The sequence below is a fragment of the Salmo trutta genome, chromosome 30 (genome assembly GCF_901001165.1).
Source record: "Salmo trutta chromosome 30, fSalTru1.1, whole genome shotgun sequence".
In the NCBI taxonomy this organism is placed as follows: Eukaryota; Metazoa; Chordata; class Actinopteri; order Salmoniformes; family Salmonidae; genus Salmo; species Salmo trutta.
Window position 1 is genome coordinate 15119234 of NC_042986.1, and position 24784 is coordinate 15144017.

Here is a 24784-nt window from a genome sequence, read left to right on the forward strand (position 1 = left end):
CTCAGAATCTCTATGCGTCTCATCAAGTCTCCCCACAGCGAACACACCCAGTAGATAATATCTCACACAGAATGGTACCGTAGAGTAAAATACAGGTTTGTACTAGACTAGTGTCAACGGGGGTCTGCTGTTTCTCTCAGCACTGCAATGAGAACAAAATGAAACAGATATTGATTTAACTCTCAGAAGCAGCATGATAGATCAATTTCCACACTTGTGTCTGGAGTGCAGTCTATCACCCGGGGCATAGGTGGAGAGGGGTGGTGTTAACCTACCCCTATCATTCATCATTGACCTCTCTCCATCTCGCATAAAATAGCAATGGCCACCAAAAACTGGATCTCTATATAATGGCACTGTGTCTCTCTCTCATTCAAACACACATGCACGCAAGCATACGCACATACACCATCTGAAATACCCATTATATATACTGATTGTACAAAACAGCAGGAACACCTGCTCTTTCCATGACAGACTGACCAGGTGAATCCAGGTGAAAGCAATGATCCCTTATTGATGTCACCTGTTAAATCCACTTCAATCAGTGTAGATGAAGGGGAGGTGACAGGTTAAAGAAGCATTTTTAAGCCTTGAGACAATTGAGACATGGATTGTGCATGTGTGCCATTCACATGGTGAATGGGCAAGACAAAATATTTGAGTGCCTTTGAACCGGGTATGGTAGTAGGTGCCAGGCGCACCTGTTTGAGTGAGTCAAGAACTGTAATGCTGCTGGGTTTTTCACGCTCAACAGTTTTACGTGTGTATCAAGAATGGTCCACCACCTACAGGACATCCAGCCAACTTGACACAATTTTGGGAAGCATTGGAGTCAACATGGGCTAGCATCCCTGTGGAATGCTTTCGACACCTTGTAGAGTCCATGCTCCGAGGAATTGAGACTGTTCTGAAGGCAAAATGAGGTGCAACTCACTATTAGGGTTTTGTAACTTAGTGTATGTCTATGTTTATACACAAAAGTATTAGTGCCCACCACTGCTTCCTCTATTTACATCACTGTTTCATCTGGGTCATAAGTAAATTATGTGTAATCCTAAATTATTTGGAGTAAATTAATGCTCTATTCTTTTCCAAATCGTTTGTAAGCTATTCTGCAGACAACAGTGACACCTGGCAGAATTTCTGAAGAACTTCATCAAGCACCTCACTTTTGAGTGAGAGACTTTTTAAGAAGATTGAACATTTTGATTAAATTCTATTTTCTACCAAAATCCTTGTGTATGTGTTTTCCCAGATTTAATTTCAGAACATCATGGCGATAGTTAGGCTACTCAAATCCATCATCACCTTCAGCAACTGAGCAGAATTTATGATCTCAAACACATATAGTAATGACAAAGTTTCACTTTCACGGCAAGGTTGCAGGTGTTCACATATATATAATTATGTATTTTTTTAAACCTTATAGATCCACATCAAGATAGATATTTTTGGTAGGATTTATAATTGTTACAGAGTTGCATGTACAGTAATGTAGGAACAAAATTGGGTGCTTATGTTTCCAGAGGGATGTGTTGGTGTTGCACCTTACATGCAAAAAGCGCTCAGGAAGACTGCCTTGAAAAATGACCAGTTTGCCTGTTTGTGCAATTTTATCCGAGAACTTTATACATTTAAACGTTATTTTCTGTAAGTAGTTTTCTATTTACTGCCACCATTTGTATACTATTTGCGTAACGCTATATGAATGGCAAACGTTCAAGTATTGATGGTCCAGAAATTATCTTTTGAAAAAGTCGCATGAGCTAATGTTAGCTATTATTAGCAGAACGAGCCATCATGAATGTTAACTATCCTAACTAGCTAACTTACTTTCCACATTATTTTACTAGATACAACCAATTTGCAGTGTCTTTATGTAGTTGGCAAGTATGTGAGTTTACTGAAGGTTAGCCCAGGCCGGCAGATGGCGATATTGAGTCGTTTCATCTTACCGTCCAAAGGGACTGCATGCAGCCGGCTATACACTCATATCCCCTGTGGACCAGTTTGTTGATAAAACATTCTTCATTCAGGGTGAAAATGCGTCGATTTACTCCTTAAAAAGATTTTAATGGCGAAGGCGGAAAGAAATAGCTGGCTAGCTAGTTTAATGTTTTGGTAATTTATTCCAATAAATTTCAGAATTCCCCAAAAATGTTTATGAAGCTAGCTAGCTACGTTTTATAGGCTCCCCACTGAGTCAGCCACTTTGAACATCATATTCCCATTGGCCACCGCTAAAATCTGTCATTTATAATATATAATTTTTTTGCTTGCAAGCTAGCATTGTAATTTTTGCCTCGCATGCCGAAAAATGCAACGTTTATTACATTTGACACTTCACGGCCACCGACATTTGACACGCCACTACTGTTTGCATTGAATTGTGGGTCATATCAACCCCACAAGTGATCAAAGTTGGTCCCTCAAGCTCAATCAAGGGCTGAGGGGGCAACGTTTGTGAATTGGACTGCCACTTAAGATGGCAACCAAATTGCATCTGGTTTCAACAGGGATTCCCCCGAGGGAAAGTAGCTAGTGCGAGGGTTGAGGGGGTTAAAATAACACGATTGGACCGCAGCCCAAGAGTAAACAGACTGCTACAACCTGATTGTCAGAATGTGATATGCAACATCCAGGACTGTTTCATAAAGAAATTATGCACATATATCCCAACTTCTTGCCATTAAATCCAGTTAAGGAGGAAATCGATGCCTTCGCAGCCTGAATGGAGAATGTTTTATGTACGGACCGGTCCATGGGGATACAAGTTTATAGCCGGCTGCATGCAGTCCCTTAGATCAAACGATTCAATATTGCCATCTACTGGCCTTTGGGCTATCTGAAGGTAAGAAGGTGCACTGGGTAGCTAGTCAGCTAAACAATGGCTCAATGTTAGCTAGCTAGCTACATTGAACTATTACAAATTGTAAAGAAAATTATATTTGCACTTGTGTTTCTCTGGGAACATCAAGCCAATCAACACTTTTTTACTGTACTTCAGAGGTTTCTGTCCCTAACGATTTTTATTGACCTCTGATCTATATTTCTGACTCATTGCTTTGCCAGGGTCCTGAGTGGAGTAGACATGGCTGACCAGGAAACTGGTCCCAATGGGCTGGGTAAGAGAGCTGCAGCAGGTGCTGCGGTTTTCAAAGTGCGTGAGGCTGCAATGGCTATTCTTCAAAACAAATCTACTGGTAACCTGAAAGTACAAAAACGGATTGCCCCATCGACTCCTTTAATTGTACCAGAACCTTCCCTGAAGCCGTACAAGCGGCCACCCACTCTGCTATTGCCACCTCCGTACAGCGCCAATCCAGTTGGAGGATTTACCTGTGAGGTGTGCGGCCAGAACTTCTTCTCTTTTCCTCAGATGGTGAGACACAAACAGTTCCACGACGAAGAAAGGCCCTTTCCCTGTGGTGTGTGTGGGAAACGTTTCCTGAGCCGCAGCCACTACACTGAGCACCAGCGGGTTCACACTGGGGAGCGCCCCTTCCCCTGCGACCAGTGTGAGCGCTCGTTCACCACACACCACAACCTGAAACGTCACCAAACCATCCATGCCAAAGAAGAGGCGTACCGCTGCCGGAAATGTGGCGTGCTCTTCTGCCAGCGTCACGAGTACCCCAGGGGCATACCCAGACCCGACCTCGAGACTCGACCTGGGTTTGAGTCCACGTCCACGATGCAGCCCACACCTCCCATTCAGGTCACACTCACACCCAAGCAGCTTAAGAAGCTTAAGAAGAAGCTTAATAAGAAGAGCCATGATCTCTCAACTAAACATGATCATTCTAAAAAGAAGAAAAAGAGGAGTAGAGTCAAACATCCAGGCCAAGCAGAGAAAGTTCATTATGTGCGTCAAGAGGAACTTTGGCCTGTGTTGTTAACTAAAGGAGAAAAATTGCAAAAAGTTGCTTATGACATTGAGGTTATTATATGATCCCACATGATGATAAAACAAATGGGATAATTAGTCCGATCATGATTAAAAAAAAGAAGTTTGTTTTGTTTCATCTCCATCTGAAGTTATACCTTGAAACACTTGTTTTGCCTCGCATTATGATTTTGGTATTTATTCCTTCATGAGTTTGAGAAAATAACTTTCCACAATTGAGCATAATTTTGAAACATTCTGTCAAGCATTTCAAATGATTAACTGTCCTCTGAAATGTTATGGTTTTGCTTTTGAGATCTTGACAATTTTTTTGTATTAGAATAGAATATATACATGTTTTAGTTATGATTCATTGTTGTTTTGATCCATTGCCATGTAATGGCTAGTGTCCATGCATTATTAAATGACATGCTATTAAAGTAGTTAACTCCTCTGATGTGGCACGTCAAAATGTATTTCCATATCATATAATGTCCATCTGCTTTTTAGATTATGTTCATAAAGGCCTGTAGGGTTTCTCTCTGGGCCTTAACCATTGAGTTGTCCAGAAATTGCCTTCACCAATTTATGTACGCATAAATAATCATGATGCATTGTTGTTAATTACTAAATGTACCTGTCATAAGAACAAGTGAATCCCTATATCTGTAGTCTGTGTAATGTGAACAGTGTTGTTACATTTGGGTAACAAAGTCTATGTATGTCCAAATGATACGTCTCCAGCTGAATTCTGTATAACTACCTCAGGCTGATTGTAAATGTATTTTTTAAATTGATAATAGATTTACTTACACATGTATTGCCTTTGTCTTTATTATTGACACTTTCCAGGTTTTTGTTTTTCATGTCACAAGAAACTCATTTTAAAGTGAATGTAAGCATGCATAGAAATATATTGATTCACTTGGCTTTAAGTATTGCAGCTAACATCCAAATACCTAACCTAACTGGTGTGATGAATACTGTAAAGTCCTTTTGTATCACTTATCTTCACTATTACAATATGTTAAAGTTAGAATCTGAAATGAAGTAGGTGCAGAACGTAAACTCCGCTGTTTGGTCCCATGGCTACCCCTGCCCATGCTGTGTGTGACTGAGAACGAAGTCTTGTATCTCGCACAATATCTGCGTGGCAACGTCATTTCGCTGAGTCTATTTTTAGAGGCACGCGTCTGCTCCATATATCATTCTTGTTTTACAACAAGAGGTAAACACTAAAATCTGCTTGTGTAAACATGACAATATAGGGCCCCATGTTGACTCCTATCTCTGATGTAAATATTGGTTAGACTGAATTTAGATTGTCGTAGTTACCTTCAGAAACCGCAGATATTGTCATTCTAATCTGATATTTCCTGGTCTACCACCGCCACAGTAGAGTTATTACTTTACTCACTACTTTGATTTTTTGCTAATCAATTTTGATCTGTCTATAAACTATGTTCTATAAGGATTGTCTGGGATAAAGCCCTGCCCCTTGAAAGCGTTTGAAAACTACATTATATTGAGGGAGTTCTATTAATGAGTCGCAGTGCACCGGTCAATGGCCCTCGACGTGAACGGGCAAAAGCGGTGAGGGAGGGGCAACCGTTCAAATCTAACAGTAATTGCGTCTCGTGGTCATGACGTCAACTAGGCAGAATGTCACATAGGTCAGAAACATACTTCTATTTTTCCATAAAATATGTTAGAATTTTCAAACTAGTTTTCATTGGGAAGGCATATAAAGCAATTTCCACCGGGGTAACCGGGGCCAGATAATTGAATCCCGTCATTGGCAGGGACCGCACATTTTTCGGCAAATACATCCCATTGGTCGAATAATAGCGGTAACATTATGTACCCTTTGTGATTGGGTAGAGACAAGAGTCAGCCACATCTGTGAACAATTGCTGTTGATTTGTTAGCTGTCTGTATCGGAGCAACCGACTACAATCATTGGCTGATTCCTCCAAAACGACGCAGTTGATTGGTTAATCCGTTCGTAGCGTATCACTGGCTGCATGCATGGCTGAAGCGACTGCTGCTGATGCTGTGACCTGGAGTTTGGTGTCAGCATCAGGACCGACAGTGTGTGAAGTACATTATAGTGTCAAGTGGCTACAGAGAGAATAAACGGACGCGTAGACCCATTTTACAGAACAGCTAGTTGTAGTGTTGGTTTGAAGGTAAGATCCATTATTTTCCTCAAAACAATTAAAGCAAGTGAAGTGTGGAATAATGAGTCTCGTTGAACCAGTGGCTGTCGCCCGCTGGCGAAGTAGAGCGTGGGGGTCGGCTGGCTATCCTGCCACTAGCTATTTTATTATCTGATCATGTCTGATGATTGATGGGGAAAGCATGGTCAGCGAATTAATTTAATAGCAAATAGATAATGTTTTCAACTAAGCACAATAGTGGAAGACTATAGTTACGACCTTTGCAAATACCAAGCGTTGTGTGAAAACTGCACTGCGGATCAGGACGAAGCAGGATTTGTAATGCACTGCTAGCCTTGCTAGCTAGCTACATGTGAGTTGGTCCTTGTAAACTAGCATTCAATTTTTTTTTTTATTAATTGCGAAATTACATAAACATGTCAGTTTGTAATAGATTATTTGGGCGAATTTATGAATTAGCCAACATTGATTTAGCAGATTGCCTGGTACTCACTCCATGATGCACACAGCTGCACCAGTGCCACTCACTGTCCTATCACTCAATACACCACCTTTTATACTTTTAATTGGAACCAGTCTACTTGCTCCTATAATGGAATAAAACTGCTTATCCTTATCAAGGTCTGGTAATGCCTCATTAAGCCCCTGCAGCAGGGTGCACAGATGTGTCAATCGTGATGCATGATGTATCACTACCATTGTCGGCATGCACAAAGAAAGAAGAGTGGTGGTCACGTCTGTTATTTCCATTGAAACTTATACATTTTAATGTGTAATGTTGCGTATTAGAACATACTTCCTCGTTATTATTTCCCCACTGTCTTGCTAAGGTCCTGTGCATGGCGTGATGGGGTCCTTCAGCCGACAGGAGTTCTTCCATGAGCTTGCGGAGGGCTGTCTTCTGCCCACCGCTCAGCAGGGCCTGGAGCAGGTCTGGCAGCTTCTGGTCATCTGCCTTCTATGCCGACTTCTCTGGATTCTGGGTGAGATTTTGCATTCCTTTGCGTGAAATGTGACTTTTGGAATATAACAGAGCTCCTGGTAACGACAGAACAGGAGGAGTCATAGGAGAGTGATTTTGAGTATGACATTTGAGAAATGATATAGAACTGAATAATTAGATGCATGTTCTACTAATGTCTACAACTACATGTTCTCATTCTCTTCTGTGTGTGCTGTTGTTTTTGTTGTCTTGTTCCCCTGGTCAGGCCTCCCCTCTTATGTGAAACACCTGAGCACCGTGGCAGGAGGGTTCTACACCCTGAACCTGTTCTTTGAGCTCCACATGGTGTGGGTGGTGCTGCTCAGTCTACTATGCTACCTCATCCTCTTCCTCTGTCGGCACTCCAGTAACCGGGCCACCTTCCTCTCCATCACCATCCTCATCTACCTGCTCATGGGGTAGGTAGATCTGTTACCAGGTAACATCAGATGCCTGTTTGAGTAAAGAGAATGGATGATAAACAGCCAGTGATCAAATCCCTCAAAGTGCGTTGAAAATGGTTGTCTAATCAGTCTACTCTCCCCTTTTCCTTCCAGAGAGCTGCATATGATGGACACCACCACCTGGCACAAAATGAGAGGTTGGTACTTACTCTCAGCGTGAATATACACTACAAACCAGGATTTGGAACCGGTTTATATTTTTTCAAGGAACAGAATCAGAACCAGGAACGAAAGTGATCTATACTGTTCCGGCACAGAACCTTTATTTTAAAAGCATCGGAACCAGTTAATAACGCTCTTTTACATTCCGGGAATTTTTTCCCAGTCCCACAAAAAAAACACAACAAGGCACCTATGCAAAGCCCCCTCTGCCAATCAGAAAATTCTTCCAGTGTGCCTGCCAGCTGAAACTCTTTGCCAGTGTGTGAAGGCTAACAGCCCCTCCAAAGTATAGCTGTAGCCTACAGATGTTACCAGCAAGATTCAGGAGGAGAGAGATTTATAATTAGAGAAGATTTTCACTTTTTCCAGTGCTAGTTAGGAATACTATAGTTATCACATTGGCTTTATTAACTACAAAAAGGTAAGACGTGTTTTTAAATCTGCTGCCGCTTTGCACATACACGCTTGTTAGCTAGCTTCTCTTGTCCAACATTAGGCCAACTCTGAAGTTCAAAGACATTCAAAATTCCTCCATAGAAGTCACTCCTCCGTAGGTATAATTCTGTGGGCTTAATTCAGATAATGCATGTCATCACAAGATGCCCAGCGCTTCAAGCCAAGCTTCCTCCTCCACCCTCTCTCGCTCTTTCCCCACCCGCAAAATGTAAGTTGCATTTTGCACCCTACACTTGTCTTTCCATCACGCATATAAAACAACTCAGTGAGCTATAGCTTGCTCACATGATTGGTGAAGTAATTTAATGTCGAGCTAAATGAAAAAAATAAGAGATTTCATAGGTTTAAAAAGTTACAGAAAGGAACGATATAAACCGTTACTTTTTCTGGTTCGAACCGGTTCAGATCTTTATTTTGCTGGTCGGAACGAGAGAAAAAAATTATCCTGTTCAGAACGAAACGATATAAAAATATTTTGGTTCCAACCCCTGCTACAAACAATGTTTTCACCGTATTAAATGAACACATTTACAGTTGAAGTCGGAAGTTTACATGCACCTTAGCCAAATACATTTAAACTCAGGTTTTCACAATTTCTGACATTTAATCCTAGTAAAAAATTCCCTGTCTTAGGTCAGTTAGGATCACCACTTTATTTTAAGAATGTGAAATGTCAGAATAATAGTAGAGAGAATGATTTATTTCAGCTTTTATTTCTTTCATCACATTCCCAGTGGGTCAGAAGTTTACATACACTCAATTAGTATTTGGTAGCATTGCCTTTAAATTGTTTAACTTGGGTCAAACATTTTGGGTAGCCTTCCACAAGCTTCCCACAATAAGTTGGGTGAATTTTGTCCCATTCCTCCTGACAAAGCTGGTGTAACTGAGTCAGGTTTGTAGGCCTCCTTGCTCGCACACGCTTTTTCAGTTCTGCCCACACATTTTCTATGGGGTTGAGGTCAGGGCTTTGTGATGGCCACTCCCAATGCCTTGACTTTGTTGTCTTTAAGCCATTTTGCCACAACTTTGGAAGTATGCTTGGGGTCATTGTCCATTTGGAAGACCAATTTGCGACCAAGCTTTAACTTCCTGACTGATGTCTTGAGATGTTGCTTCAATATATCCACATAATTTTCCCTCCACATGATCTAGTTTGTGAAGTGCACTAGTCCCTCCTGCAGCAAAGCACCCCCACAACATGATGCTGCCACCCCCGTGCTTCACTGTTGGGATGGTGTTCTTCGGCGTGCAAGCCTCCCCCTTTTTCCTCCAAACATAACGATGGTCATTATGGCCAAACAGTTCTATTTTTGTTTCATCAGACCAGAGGATAATTTCTCCAAAAAGTACAATCTTTGCCCCCATGTGCAGTTGCAAACCGTAGTCTGGCTTTTTTATGGCGGTTTTGGAGCAGTGGCTTCTTCCTTGCTGAGCGGCCTTTCAGGTTATGTCGATATAGGACTCATTTTACTGTGGCTATAGATACCTTTGTACCCGTTTCATCCAGCATCTTCACAAGTTCCTTTGCTGTTGTTCTGGGATTGATTTGCACACCAAAGTACGTTCATCTCTAGGAGACAGAACGCGTCTCCTTCCTGAGCGGTATGACGGCTGCGCGGTCCCATGATGTTTATACTGGCGTACTATTGTTTGTACAGATGAACGTGGTACCTTCAGGCATTTGGAAATTGCTCCGAAGGATGAACCAGACTTGTGGAGGTCTACAATCTTTTTCTGAGCTCATTTCTTTTGATTTTCCCATGATGTCAAGCAAAGAGGCACTGAGTTTGAAGGTAGGCCTTGAAATACATCCACAGGTATACCTCCAATTGACTCAAATGATGTCAATTAGTCTATCAGAAGCTTCTAAAGCCATATCATTTTCTGGAATTTTCCAAGCTGTTAAAAGGCACAGTCAACTTAGTGTATGTAAACTTCTGACCCACTGGAATGGTGATACAGTGAATTATAAGTGAAATAACCTGTCTGTAAACAATTGTTGGGAAAATTACTTGTGTCACGCACAAAGTAAACTTGTCAAAACTATAGTTTGTTAACAAGAAATTTGTGGAGTGGTTGAAAAACGAGTTAAGGACTCCAACCTAAGTGTATGTAAACTTCCGACTTCAACTGTAATTCATATTTGAAGACTCATGCGGTATGTATCTGCAGGTTCCCAGATGGTGGTAGCTATGAAGGCCATTTCTCTGGCCTTTGACCTGGACCGAGGTGTGGTGACCAACGTGCCCTCTCCTGTGGAGTTCATGGGCTACATCTACTTCGTGGGAACTGTCATTTTCGGACCCTGGATCAGCTTCAACAGCTACAGAGAGGCTATAGAGGGCCGCAAGCTGGTGAGTTCAACACTAAGTCTTGTCTTGGCATAGAGATAAGGGTAGCCTGGTTAAACCAGACTAAACGCTGCACTCACTAGTCTGGTTTAACCATGCTGGGGGGGGGCGGGGGCATGGGTGGAGGGAATAGAGAGAGAAAGATGGTATATAGATGTACTCTTCTTCCTCAGAGCTTCTCCTGGATATGGAAAGTGTGTGTCAGCTGGGTGAAGAGCCAACTGTGTCTGGTCATCTCTAACTGTGTTGCTCCCTACCTCTTCCCTTACTTCATCCCTATCTATGGGGACAAGCTGCTACGCAAGTAAGTGGATTAGCTAACCTCTTAGTGCTGTTGTTATGATTTACTGTAGGTCAGAAAAAGCATCCACAGACATTGATGATTGTGATCGTGCAATATAGGGGAGGGTGGGCTAAGATGAGCCGTCTTAGTAATATAGCAGACTATCCAGAGGGACTTACAGCTAGAGCATTCATCTTAAGATAACTAGGTGGAACAACCACATATCACAGGCATGGAAAGTACATTTCTCCTCAATAATGTAGCTATCAGTAGAGTCAGAGCTAGAAGGGGGGGGGGTCAAGTGCTGTTATTTTGGGGGGGGGGGGTCGAGGAGGAGCATTATTTAATTAAAATACTGTTTGAAGAGGTAGGGTTTTAGAAGATGGGCAGGGACTCTGCTGTCCTAGCTTCAGGGGGAAGCTGGTTCCACCATTGGGGTGCCAGGACAGAGAAGAGCTTGGACTGGGCTGTGCGGGAGCTGCCCCCCGGCAGAGCCAGAACAGAGTCCTCGGGTTGGGGCATAGGGTGTGAGCATAGCCTGAAGGTAGGGAGGGGCAGTTCCTCTTGCTGTTCCGTAGGCAAGTACCATTGGTCTTGTAGTGGACGCGAGCTTCTACTGGAATCCAGTGGAGTGTGTGGAGGAGCGGGGTGACATGAGAGAACTTGGAAAGGTTGAACACCAGGCGGGCTGCTGCGTTCTGGATAACTTGCAGGGGTTTGATGACACAAGCGGGGAGCCCAGTCAACAGCGAGTTGTAGTAGAGAGGACAAGTGGACAAGTGCCTAGATTAGGACCTGCGCCACTTCCTGTGTGAGATAGGGTCGTACTCTACGGATGTTGTAGAGCATGAACCTGCAGGAGCGAGTCACTGCTTTGATGTTTGAAGAGAACAACAGGGTTTTGTCCAGGGCCACGCCAAGGTTCTTTGCACTCTGGGAAGGCGACACTGGAGTTGTCAACCATGATGGAGAGGTCTTTGAGCAGGCAGGCCTTCCCCGGGAGGAAGAGCAGTTCCGTCTTGTTGAGCTTGAGGTCCGACATTCAAGTTGAGATATCTGCCAGGCACACAGAGATGCATGTCGCCACCTGGGCGTCAGAAGGGTGGAAGGAGAAAAGTAATTGAGTGTCATCCGCATAGGAATGATAGGAGAGACCATGTAAGGATATAATGGAGATGAGTAACTTGGTGTAAAGCGAGAAGAGTAGAGGGCCTAGAACCGAGCCCTGGGTGACACCAGTAGTGATGTGGTGCAGACACAGATCCTCTCCACGTCACCTGGTAGAGCGGCCTGCCAGGTAGGATGCAATCCAAGAGTGTGCATAGCCTGAGACGCCCAGCCCTGAGAGGGTGGACAGGAGGATCTGATGGTTCACGTGTCAAAGGGGACAGGCTGCTACGCAAGTGAGTGGATTAGCTAACCTCTTAGTGCTGTTGTAATGATTTACTGTAGGTCAGAAAAGGCATCCACAGACATTGATGTTTGTGATCGTCCAAAAAAAGTGCAATATAGGGGAGGGTGGGCTAAGTTGAGCCATTTTAGTAATTTAGCTAGTAGGACGAGAACAGAGGAGAGAGTCAGCTTTGGCAGTGCGGAGAGCCTCCGTGACACAGAGAAGAGCAGTCTGGGTTGAGTGGCCCGTCTTGAAGCCTGACTGGTTAGGGTCAAGAAGATCGTTCTGAGAGAGATAGCAAGAAAGTTAATCAGAGACAGAACGCTCAAGTGTTTTGGAAATAAAAGAAAGGGATACAGGTCTATAGTTTTTGATGTCAGATATGTTGAGTGTTGGTTTAAGGTGTTGAGCAACTCAGGCCATTTTGAAGTCAGAGGGGACATAGCCAGTGATCAGGGATGAGTTGATGAGGGAAGTGAGGAATGGGAGAAGATCTCCAGAGATGGTCTGGAGAAGGGAGGAGGGGATGGGGTCGAGCAGGCAGGTTGTCGGGCAGCCAGAGTTCAGAGAGGGGAGAAAGAGGTCAAGGCATAGGGTAGTTCTGTGTGAGTGAGACCAGTGGACTCAATAGGCTGAGTGAATGAGTAGCGGATGTTGTCAACCATTTTTATCAAAATTATTGACAAAGTCGTCCGCGGGGAGGGGTGGAGGATTAAGAAGGGAGGAGAAGGTGGAAAAGAGTATCCTAGTGTTAGAGGCAGAAGCTTGAAATTTAGAGTGGTAGAAAGTGGCTTTAGCAGCGGATAATGGGGAAGAGAAGGTGGAGAGGAGGGAGTGAAAGGATGATAGGTCCTCTGGAAGTTTAGTTCTCCTCCATTTTCGCTCAGCTGCTTTCAGCCCTTTCTGTAAGCTCGCAATGAGTCACTCAGTCACAGAGCAGGAGGGGAAGGCTGAGCCGGGCCGGGAGGAAAGGGGACAGTGTGAGTCATAGGACGCGGAAAGGGTGGAGAGTAGGGTCGAAGAGGCAGAATCAGGAGACAGAAGGGAGAAGGATTTAGCAGAAGAGAGAGATGATAGGATAGAAGAGAGAGTAGTGGGAGAGAGAGAGAGAAGATTGCAACAGCGCATGACCATCTGGGTAGGGGCTGAGTGGTTAGGGTTGGAGGAGAGGGAGACCATCTGGGTAGAGGCTGAGTGGTTAGGGTTGGAGGAAAGGGAGACCATCTGGGTAGGGGCTGAGTGGTTAGGGTTGGAGGAAAGGGAGACCATCTGGGTAGGGGCTGAGTGGTTAGGGTTGGAGGAAAGGGAGACCATCTGGGTAGGGGCTGAGTGGTTAGGGTTGGAGGAGAGGGAGACCATCTGGGTAGGGGCTGAGTGGTTAGGGTTGGAGGAGAGGGAGACCATCTGGGTAGGGGCTGAGTGGTTAGGGTTGGAGGAGAGGGAGACCATCTGGGTAGGGGCTGAGTGGTTAGGGTTGGAGGAGAGGGAGACCATCTGGGTAGGGGCTGAGTGGTTAGGGTTGGAGGAGAGGGAGACCATCTGGGTAGGGGCTGAGTGGTTAGGGTTGGAGGAAAGGGAGACCATCTGGGTAGGGGCTGAGTGGTTAGGGTTGGAGGAAAGGGAGACCATCTGGGTAGGGGCTGAGTGGTTAGGGTTGGAGGAGAGGGAGACCATCTGGGTAGGGGGCTGAGTGGTTAGGGTTGGAGGAAAGGGAGACCATCTGGGTAGGGGCTGAGTGGTTAGGGTTGGAGGAGAGGGAGACCATCTGGGTAGGGGCTGAGTGGTTAGGGTTGGAGGAAAGGGAGACCATCTGGGTAGGGGATGAGTGGTTAGGGTTGGAGGAGAGGGAGACCATCTGGGTAGGGGCTGAGTGGTTAGGGTTGGAGGAGAGGGAGACCATCTGGGTAGGGGCTGAGTGGTTAGGGTTGGAGGAGAGGGAGACCATCTGGGTAGGGGCTGAGTGGTTAGGGTTGGAGGAAAGGGAGACCATCTGGGTAGGGGCTGAGTGGTTAGGGTTGGAGGAAAGGGAGACCATCTGGGTAGGGGCTGAGTGGTTAGGGTTGGAGGAGAGGGAGACCATCTGGGTAGGGGCTGAGTGGTTAGGGTTGGAGGAAAGGGAGACCATCTGGGTAGGGGCTGAGTGGTTAGGGTTGGAGGAAAGGGAGACCATCTGGGTAGGGGCTGAGTGGTTAGGGTTGGAGGAAAGGGAGACCATCTGGGTAGGTACTGAGTGGTTAGGGTTGGAGGAAAGGGAGACCATCTGGGTAGGGGCTGAGTGGTTAGGGTTGGAGGAGAGGGAGACCATCTGGGTAGGGGCTGAGTGGTTAGGGTTGGAGGAAAGGGAGACCATCTGGGTAGGGGCTGAGTGGTTAGGGTTGGAGGAGAGGGAGACCATCTGGGTAGGGGCTGAGTGGTTAGGGTTGGAGGAAAGGGAGACCATCTGGGTAGGGGCTGAGTGGTTAGGGTTGGAGGAGAGGGAGACCATCTGGGTAGGGGCTGAGTGGTTAGGGTTGGAGGAAAGGGAGACCATCTGGGTAGGGGCTGAGTGGTTAGGGTTGGAGGAAAGGGAGACCATCTGGGTAGGGGCTGAGTGGTTAGGGTTGGAGGAGAGGGAGACCATCTGGGTAGGGGCTGAGTGGTTAGGGTTGGAGGAAAGGGAGACCATCTGGGTAGGGGCTGAGTGGTTAGGGTTGGAGGAAAGGGAGACCATCTGGGTAGGGGCTGAGTGGTTAGGGTTGGAGGAAAGGGAGACCATCTGGGTAGGCACTGAGTGGTTAGGGTTGGAGGAAAGGGAGACCATCTGGGTAGGGGCTGAGTGGTTAGGGTTGGAGGAGAGGGAGACCATCTGGGTAGGGGCTGAGTGGTTAGGGTTGGAGGAAAGGGAGACCATCTGGGTAGGTACTGAGTGGTTAGGGTTGGAGGAAAGGGAGACCATCTGGGTAGGGGCTGAGTGGTTAGGGTTGGAGGAAAGGGAGACAGAAAAGGAAACAAAGTAGTGATCAGAGACCTGGAGGGGGGTTACAGTGAGATTAGTAGGAGAACAGAGACCTGGAGGGGGGTTACAGTGAGATTAGTAGGAGAACAGAGACCTGGAGGGGGGTTGCAGTGAGATTAGTAGGAGAACAGAGACCTGGAGGGGGGTTGCAGTGAGATTAGTAGGAGAACAGAGACCTGGAGGGGGGTTACAGTGTGATTAGTAGGAGAACAGAGACCTGGAGGGGGGTTGCAGTGAGATTAGTAGGAGAACAGAGACCTGGAGGGGGGTTGCAGTGAGATTAGTAGGAGAACAGAGACCTGGAGGGGGGTTGCAGTGAGATTAGTAGGAGAACAGAGACCTGGAGGGGGGTTACAGTGAGATTAGTAGGAGAACAGAGACCTGGAGGCGGGGTTACAGTGAGATTAGTAGGAGAACAGAGACCTGGAGGGGTTATAGTGTGATTAGTAGGAGAACAGAGACCTGGAGGGGGGGTTGCAGTGTGATTAGTAGGAGAACAGAGACCTGGAGGGGGGTTGCAGTATGATTAGTAGGAGAACAGAGACCTGGAGGGGGGGTTGCAGTGTGATTAGTAGGAGAACAGAGACCTGGAGGGGGGTTGCAGTATGATTAGTAGGAGAACAGAGACCTGGAGGGGGGGTTGCAGTGAGATTAGTAGGAGAACAGAGACCTGGAGGGGGGTTGCAGTGTGATTAGTAGGAGAACAGAGACCTGGAGGGGGGTTGCAGTGAGATTAGTAGGAGAACAGAGACCTGGAGGGGGGTTGCAGTGAGATTAGTAGGAGAACAAAGACCTGGAGGGGGGTTGCAGTGAGATTAGTAGGAGAACAGAGACCTGGAGGGGGGTTACAGTGAGATTAGTAGGAGAACAGAGACCTGGAGGGGGGTTGCAGTGTGATTAGTAGGAGAACAGAGACCTGGAGGGGGGTTACAGTGAGATTAGTAGGAGAACAGAGACCTGGAGGGGGGTTGCAGTGTGATTAGTAGGAGAACAGAGACCTGGAGGGGGGGTTGCAGTATGATTAGTAGGAGAACAGAGACCTGGAGGGGGGGTTGCAGTGAGATTAGTAGGAGAACAGAGACCTGGAGGGGGGGTTACAGTGAGATTAGTAGGAGAACAGAGACCTGGAGGGGGGGTTGCAGTGTGATTAGTAGGAGAACAGAGACCTGGAGGGGGGTTGCAGTATGATTAGTAGGAGAACAGAGACCTGGAGGGGGGGTTGCAGTGTAATTAGTAGGAGAACAGAGACCTGGAGGGGGGTTGCAGTATGATTAGTAGGAGAACAGAGACCTGGAGGGGGGGTTGCAGTGAGATTAGTAGGAGAACAGAGACCTGGAGGGGGGTTGCAGTGTGATTAGTAGGAGAACAGAGACCTGGAGGGGGGTTGCAGTGAGATTAGTAGGAGAACAGAGACCTGGAGGGGGGTTGCAGTGAGATTAGTAGGAGAACAGAGACCTGGAGGGGGGTTGCAGTGAGATTAGTAGGAGAACAGAGACCTGGAGGGGGTTGCAGTGTGATTAGTAGGAGAACAGAGACCTGGAGGGGGGGTGCAGTGAGATTAGTAGGAGAACAGAGACCTGGAGGGGGGTTGCAGTGTGATTAGTAGGATAACAGAGACCTGGAGAGGGGTTGCAGTGTGATTAGTAGGAGAACAGAGACCTGGAGGGGGGTTGCAGTGAGATTAGTAGGAGAACAGAGATCTGGAGGGGGGTTGCAGTATGATTAGTAGGAGAACAGAGACCTGGAGGGGGGGTTGCAGTGAGATTAGTAGGAGAACAGAGACCTGGAGGGGGGTTACAGTGAGATTAGTAGGAGAACAGAGACCTGGAGGGGGGTTGCAGTGAGATTAGTAGGAGAACAGAGACCTGGAGGGGGGTTGCAGTGAGATTAGTAGGAGAACAGAGACCTGGAGGGGGGTTACAGTGAGATTAGTAGGAGAACAGAGACCTGGAGGGGTTACAGTGTGATTAGTAGGAGAACAGAGACCTGGAGGGGGGTTGCAGTGAGATTAGTAGGAGAACAGAGACCTGGAGGGGGGTTGCAGTGAGATTAGTAGGAGAACAGAGACCTGGAGGGGGGGTTACAGTGTGATTAGTAGGAGAACAGAGACCTGGAGGGGGGTTGCTTTGTGATTAGTAGGAGAACAGAGACCTGGAGGGGGGTTGCAGTGAGATTAGTAGGAGAACAGAGACCTGGAGGGGGGCTGCAGTGAGATTAGTAGGAGAACAGAGACCTGGAGGGGGGTTGCAGTGAGATTAGTAGGAGACCAAAGACCTGGAGGGGGGTTGCAGTGAGATTAGTAGGAGAACAGAGACCTGGAGGGGGGTTGCAGTGTGATTAGTAGGAGAACAGAGACCTGGAGGGGGGTTGCAGTATGATTAGTAGGAGAACAGAGACCTGGAGGGGGGTTACAGTGAGATTATTAGGAGAACAGAGACCTGGAGGGGGGTTACAGTGAGATTAGTAGGAGAACAGAGACCTGGAGGGGGGTTACAGTGAGATTAGTAGGAGAACAGAGACCTGGAGGGGGGTCGCAGTGAGATTAGTAGGAGAACAGAGACCTGGAGGGGGGTTGCAGTGAGATTAGTAGGAGAACAGAGACCTGGAGGGGGTTGCAGTGTGATTAATAGGAGAACTGGGACCTGGAGGGGGGTTGCAGTGTGATTAGTAGGAGAACAGAGACCTGGAGGGGGGTTGCAGTGAGATTAGTAGGAGAACAGAGACCTGGAGGGGCGTTGCAGTGAGATTAGCAGGAGAACAGAGACCTGGAGGGGGGTATCAGTGTGATTATTAGGAGAACAGAGACCTGGAGGGGGGTTACAGTGAAATTAGTAGGAGAACAGAGACCTGGAGGGGGTTGCAGTGTGATTAGTAGGAGAACAGAGACCTGGAGGGGGGTTGCAGTGTGATTAGTAGGAGAACAGAGACCTGGAGGGGGGTTACAGTGAGATTAGTAGGAGAACAGAGACCTGGAGGGGGGTTGCAGTGTGATTAATAGGAGAACAGAGACCTGGAGGGGGGTTACAGTGAGATTAGTAGGAGAACAGAGACCTGGAGGGGGGTTGCAGTGAGATTAGTAGGAGAACAGAGACCTGGAGGGGGGTTGCAGTGTGATTAGTAGGAGAACAGAGACCTGGAGGGGGGGTTGCAGTGAGATTAGTAGGAGAACAGAGACCTGGAGGGGGGTTGCAGTGTGATTAGTAGGAGAACAGAGACCTGGAGGTGGGTTGCAGTGAGATTAGTAGGAGAACAAAGACCTGGAGGGGGGTTGCAGTGAGATTAGTAGGAGAACAGAGACCTGGAGGGGGGTTGCAGTGTGATTAGTAGGAGAACAGAGACCTGGAGGGGGGTTACAGTGAGATTAGTAGGAGGACAGAGACCTGGAGGGGGGTTGCAGTATGATTAATAGGAGAACAGAGACCTGGAGGGGGGTTACAGTGAACTTAATATGGGGACAAGAGACCTGGAGGGGGGTTGCAGTGAGATTAGTAGGAGAACAGAGACCTGGAGGGGGGTTGCAGTGTGATTAGTAGGAGAACAGAGACCTGGAGGGGGGTTGCAGTGTGATTAGTAGGAGAACAGAGACCTGGAGGGGGGTTACAGTGAGATTAGTAGGAGAACAGAGACCTGGAGGGGGGTTGCAGTGTGATTAGTAGGAGAACAGAGACCTGGAGGGGGGTTGCAGTGTGATTAGTAGGAGAACAGAGACCTGGAGGGGGGTTACAGTGAGATTAGTAGGAGAACAGAGACCTGGAGGGGGTTGCAGTGTGATTAATAGGAGAACAGAGACCTGGAGGGGGGTTACAGTGAGATTAGTAGGAGAACAGAGACCTGGAGGGTGTTGCAGTGAGATTAGTAGGAGAACAGAGACCTGGAGGGGGGTTGCAGTGTGATTAGTAGGAGAACAGAGACCTGGAGGGGGGTTGCAGTGTGATTAGTAGGAGAACAGAGACCTGGAGGGGGGTTGCAGTATGATTAGTAGGAGAACAGAGCCCTGGAGGGGGGTTACAGTGAGATTAGTAGGAGAACAGAGACCTGGAAGGGGGTTGCAGTGTGATTAGAAGGAGAACAGAGACCTGGAGGGGGGTTGCAGTATGATTATTAGGAGAACAGAGACCTGGAGGGGGGTTGCAGTGAGATTAGTAGGAGAACAGAGACCTGGAGGGGGGTTGCAGTGTGATTAGTAGGAGAACAGAGACCTGGAGGGGGGTTGCAGTGAGATTTGTAGGAGAACAGAGACCTGGAGGGGGGTTGCAGTGAGATTAGTAGGAGAACAGAGACCTGGAGGGGGGTTGCAGTGAGATTAGTAGGAGAACAGAGACCTGGAGGGGGTTGCAGTGTGATTAATAGGAGAACAGGGACCTGGAGGGGGGTTGCAGTGTGATTAGTAGGAGAACAGAGACCTGGAGGGGGGTTGCAGTGAGATTAGTAGGAGATAGAGACCTGGAGGGGGGTTGCAGTGAGATTAGCAGGAGAACAGAGACCTGGAGGGGGGTTGCAGTGTGATTATTAGGAGAACAGAGACCTGGAGGGGGGTTACAGTGAAATTAGTAGGAGAACAGAGACCTGGAGGGGGTTGCAGTGTGATTAGTAGGAGAACAGAGACCTGGAGGGGGGGTTGCAGTGTGATTAGTAGGAGAACAGAGACCTGGAGGGGGGTTACAGTGAGATTAGTAGGAGAACAGAGACCTGGAGGGGGGTTGCAGTGTGATTAATAGGAGAACAGAGACCTGGAGGGGGGTTACAGTGAGATTAGTAGGAGAACAGAGACCTGGAGGGGGGTTGCAGTGAGATTAGTAGGAGAACAGAGACCTGGAGGGGGGTTGCAGTGTGATTAGTAGGAGAACAGAAACCTGGAGGGGGGGTTGCAGTGAGATTAGTAGGAGAACAGAGACCTGGAGGGGGGTTGCAGTGTGATTAGTAGGAGAACAGAGACCTGGAGGTGGGTTGCAGTGAGATTAGTAGGAGAACAAAGACCTGGAGGGGGGTTGCAGTGAGATTAGTAGGAGAACAGAGACCTGGAGGGGGGTTGCAGTGTGATTAGTAGGAGAACAGAGACCTGGAGGGGGGTTACAGTGAGATTAGTAGGAGGACAGAGACCTGGAGGGGGGTTGCAGTATGATTAATAGGAGAACAGAGACCTGGAGGGGGGTTACAGTGAACTTAATATGGGGACAAGAGACCTGGAGGGGGGTTGCAGTGAGATTAGTAGGAGAACAGAGACCTGGAGGGGGGTTGCAGTGAGATTAGCAGGAGAACAGAGACCTGGAGGGGGGTTGCAGTGTGATTATTAGGAGAACAGAGACCTGGAGGGGGGTTACAGTGAAATTAGTAGGAGAACAGAGACCTGGAGGGGGTTGCAGTGTGATTAGTAGGAGAACAGAGACCTGGAGGGTGGTTGCAGTGTGATTAGTAGGAGAACAGAGACCTGGAGGGGGGTTACAGTGAGATTAGTAGGAGAACAGAGACCTGGAGGGGGGTTGCAGTGTGATTAATAGGAGAACAGAGACCTGGAGGGGGGTTACAGTGAGATTAGTAGGAGAACAGAGACCTGGAGGGGGGTTGCAGTGAGATTAGTAGGAGAACAGAGACCTGGAGGGGGGTTGCAGTGTGATTAGTAGGAGAACAGAGACCTGGAGGGGGGGTTGCAGTGAGATTAGTAGGAGAACAGAGACCTGGAGGGGGGTTGCAGTGTGATTAGTAGGAGAACAGAGACCTGGAGGTGGGTTGCAGTGAGATTAGTAGGAGAACAAAGACCTGGAGGGGGGTTGCAGTGAGATTAGTAGGAGAACAGAGACCTGGAGGGGGGTTGCAGTGTGATTAGTAGGAGAACAGAGACCTGGAGGGGGGTTACAGTGAGATTAGTAGGAGGACAGAGACCTGGAGGGGGGGTTGCAGTATGATTAATAGGAGAACAGAGACCTGGAGGGGGTTACAGTGAACTTAATATGGGGACAAGAGACCTGGAGGGGGGTTGCAGTGAGATTAGTAGGAGAACAGAGACCTGGAGGGGGGTTGCAGTGTGATTAGTAGGAGAACAGAGACCTGGAGGGGGGTTGCAGTGTGATTAGTAGGAGAACAGAGACCTGGAGGGGGGTTACAGTGAGATTAGTAGGAGAACAGAGACCTGGAGGGGGGTTGCAGTGTGATTAGTAGGAGAACAGAGACCTGGAGGGGGGTTGCAGTGTGATTAGTAGGAGAACAGAGACCTGGAGGGGGGTTACAGTGAGATTAGTAGGAGAACAGAGACCTGGAGGGGGTTGCAGTGTGATTAATAGGAGAACAGAGACCTGGAGGGGGGTTACAGTGAGATTAGTAGGAGAACAGAGACCTGGAGGGTGTTGCAGTGAGATTAGTAGGAGAACAGAGACCTGGAGGGGGGTTGCAGTGTGATTAGTAGGAGAACAGAGACCTGGAGGGGGGTTGCAGTGTGATTAGTAGGAGAACAGAGACCTGGAGGGGGGTTGCAGTATGATTAGTAGGAGAACAGAGCCCTGGAGGGGGGTTACAGTGAGATTAGTAGGAGAACAGAGACCTGGAAGGGGGTTGCAGTGTGATTAGAAGGAGAACAGAGACCTGGAGGGGGGTTGCAGTATGATTATTAGGAGAACAGAGACCTGGAGGGGGGTTGCAGTGAGATTAGTAGGAGAACAGAGACCTGGAGGGGGGTTGCAGTGTGATTAGTAGGAGAACAGAGACCTGGAGGGGGGTTGCAGTGAGATTTGTAGGAGAACAGAGACCTGGAGGGGGGTTGCAGTGAGATTAGTAGGAGAACAAAGACCTGGAGGGGGGTTGCAGTGAGATTAGTAGGAGAACAGAGACCTGGAGGGGGGTTGCAGTGTGATTAGTAGGAGAACAGAGACCTGGAGGGGGGTTACAGTGAGATTAGTAGGAGGACAGAGACCTGGAGGGGGGTTGCAGTGTGATTAATAGGAGAACAGAGACCTGGAGGGGGGTTACAGTGAACTTAATATGGGGAACAGAGACCTGGAGGGGGGTTGCAGTATGATTAGTAGGAGAACAGAGACCTGGAGGGGGGGTTGCAGTGTGATTAGTAGGAGAACAGAGCCCTGGAGCGGGGTTACAGTGAGATTAGTAGGAGAACAGAGACCTGGAGGGGGGTTGCAGTGTGATTAGTAGGAGAACAGAGACCTGGAGGGGGGTTGCAGTATGATTAGTAGGAGAACAGAGACCTGGAGGGGGGTTGCAGTGAGATTAGTAGGAGAACAGAGACCTGGAGGGGGGTTGCAGTGTGATTAGTAGGAGAACAGAGACCTGGAGGGGGGTTACAGTGAGATTAGTAGGAGAACAGAGACCTGTATGGGGTTTGCAGTGTGATTAGTAGGAGAACAGAGACCTGGAGGGGGTTGCAGTGTGATTAGTAGGAGAACAGAGACCTGGAGGGGGGTTACAGTGAGATTAGTAGGAGAACAGAGACCTGGAGGGGGTTGCAGTGTGATTAATAGGAGAACAGAGACCTGGAGGGGGGTTACAGTGAGATTAGTAGGAGAACAGAGACCTGGAGGGGGTTGCAGTGAGATTAGTAGGAGAACAGAGACCTGGAGGGGGGTTGCAGTGTGATTAGTAGGAGAACAGAGACCTGGAGGGGGGGTTGCAGTGTGATTAGTAGGAGAACTGAGACCTGGAGGGGGGTTGCAGTGTGATTAGTAGGAGAACAGAGACCTGGAGGGGGGTTGCAGTATGATTAGTAGGAGAACAGAGACCTGGAGGGGGAGTTGCAGTGTGATTAGTAGGATAACAGAGACCTGGAGGGGGGGTTGCAGTGTGATTAGTAGGAGAACAGAGACCTGGAGGGGGGTTACAGTGAGATTAGTAGGAGAACAGAGACCTGGAGGGGGGTTGCAGTGAGATTAGTAGGAGAACAGAGACCTGGAGGGGGGTTGCAGTGTGATTAGTAGGAGAACAGAGACCTGGAGGGGGGGTTGCAGTGTGATTAGTAGGAGAACAGAGACCTGGAGGGGGGTTGCAGTATGATTAGTAGGAGAACAGAGACCTGGAGGGGGGGGTTGCAGTGTTATTAGTAGGAGAACAGAGCCCTTGGAGGGGGGTTACAGTGAGATTAGTAGGAGAACAGAGACCTGGAGGGGGGTTGCAGTGTGATTAGTAGGAGAACAGAGACCTGGAGGGGGTTGCAGTATGATTAGTAGGAGAACAGAGACCTGGAGGGGGGTTACAGTGAGATTAGTAGGAGAACAGAGATCTGGAGGGGGGTTGCAGTGAGATTAGTAGGAGAACAGAGACCTGGAGGGGGGTTACAGTGAGATTAGTAGGAGAACAGAGACCTGGAGGGGGGTTGCAGTGTGATTAGTAGGAGAACAGAGACCTGGAGGGGGGTTGCAGTGTGATTAGTAGGAGAACAGAGACCTGGAGGGGGGTTACAGTGAGATTAGTAGGAGAACAGAGACCTGGAGGGGGGTTACAGTGTGATTAGTAGGAGAACAGAGACCTGGAGGGGGTTGCAGTGAGATTAGTAGGAGAACAGAGACCTGGAGGGTTGTTGCAGTGTGATTAGTAGGAGAACAGAGACCTGGAGGGGGGTTGCAGTGAGATTAGTAGGAGAACAGAGACCTGGAGGGGTTACAGTGTGATTAGTAGGAGAACAGAGACCTGGAGGGGGGGTTGCAGTGTGATTAGTAGGAGAACAGAGACCTGGAGGGGGGTTGCAGTATGATTAGTAGGAGAACAGAGACCTGGAGGGGGGTTGCAGTGTGATTAATAGGAGAACAGAGACCTGGAGGGGGGTTACAGTGAGATTAGTAGGAGAACAGAGACCTGGAGGGGGGTTGCAGTGAGATTAGTAGGAGAACAGAGACCTGGAGGGTTGTTGCAGTGTGATTAGTAGGAGAACAGAGACCTGGAGGGGGTTGCAGTGAGATTAGTAGGAGAACAGAGACCTGGAGGGGGGGTTGCAGTGTGATTAGTAGGAGAACAGAGACCTGGAGGGGGGTTGCAGTGAGATTAGTAGGAGAGCAGAGACCTGGAGGGGTTACAGTGTGATTAGTAGGAGAACAGAGACCTGGAGGGGGGGTTGCAGTGTGATTAGTAGGAGAACAGAGACCTGGAGGGTTGTTGCAGTGTGATTAGTAGGAGAACAGAGACCTGGAGGGGGGTTGCAGTGAGATTAGTAGGAGAACAGAGACCTGGAGGGGGGTTACAGTGAGATTAGTAGGAGAACAGAGACCTGGAGGGGGGTTGCAGTGTGATTAATAGGAGAACAGAGACCTGGAGGGGGGTTACAGTGAGATTAGTAGGAGAACAGAGACCTGGAGGGGGGTTGCAGTGAGATTAGTAGGAGAACAGAGACCTGGAGGGGTTACAGTATGATTAGTAGGAGAACAGAGACCTGGAGGGGGGTTGCAGTGTGATTAATAGGAGAACAGAGACCTGGAGGGTTGTTGCAGTGTGATTAGTAGGAGAACAGAGACCTGGAGGGGGGTTGCAGTGAGATTAGTAGGAGAACAGAGACCTGGAGGGGGGTTGCAGTGAGATTAGTAGGAGAACAGAGACCTGGAGGGGGGTTGCAGTATGATTAGTAGGAGAACAGAGACCTGGAGGGGGGGTTGCAGTGTGATTAGTAGGAGAACAGAGACCTGGAGGGGGGTTAC

General features: G+C 48.0%; 2 protein-coding genes across 4 annotated transcripts in view; both read left to right on the plus strand.

The window, feature by feature from the left end:
- The first annotated feature begins 1545 nt into the window (after positions 1-1545).
- Positions 1546-4709, plus strand: LOC115168080 (zinc finger protein 678-like). 2 transcript variants are annotated; one of them, XM_029722978.1, is made up of 3 exons: positions 1547-1653; positions 2703-2854; positions 3076-4709. In XM_029722978.1, the coding sequence occupies exon 3, from the start codon at positions 3095-3097 to the stop codon at positions 3953-3955; it is 861 nt and encodes a 286-aa protein (XP_029578838.1). In that variant the 5' UTR covers positions 1547-1653; positions 2703-2854; positions 3076-3094; the 3' UTR covers positions 3956-4709. The 2 variants fall into 2 exon arrangements, with proteins under 2 accessions (XP_029578837.1, XP_029578838.1); XM_029722977.1 differs by lacking the exon at positions 2703-2854 and having other exon boundaries at positions 1546-1653.
- Positions 4710-5954: 1245 nt separating this feature from the next.
- LOC115168081 (protein-serine O-palmitoleoyltransferase porcupine-like) overlaps positions 5955-24784 on the plus strand; it is a 43802-nt gene continuing 24972 nt past the window's right edge. For both annotated transcript variants that reach the window (XM_029722979.1, XM_029722980.1), the window contains exons 1-6: positions 5955-6078; positions 6900-7052; positions 7278-7470; positions 7609-7652; positions 10309-10490; positions 10661-10791. In XM_029722979.1, the coding sequence (XP_029578839.1) occupies positions 6917-7052; positions 7278-7470; positions 7609-7652; positions 10309-10490; positions 10661-10791 (686 nt within the window). In that variant the 5' untranslated portion in view covers positions 5955-6078; positions 6900-6916. The remainder of the gene's footprint in view (positions 6079-6899; positions 7053-7277; positions 7471-7608; positions 7653-10308; positions 10491-10660; positions 10792-24784) is intronic.

Coding starts and splice junctions, on each gene's coding strand:
- LOC115168080 (XM_029722977.1), top strand. CDS start 1,556: ATGCAAAAAGCGCTCAGGAAGACTGCCTTGAAAAATGACCAGTTTGCC. Junction 1,654..3,075: donor ACATTTAAACGTTATTTTCT/GTAAGTAGTTTT, acceptor TTGCTTTGCCAG/GGTCCTGAGTGGAGTAGACA.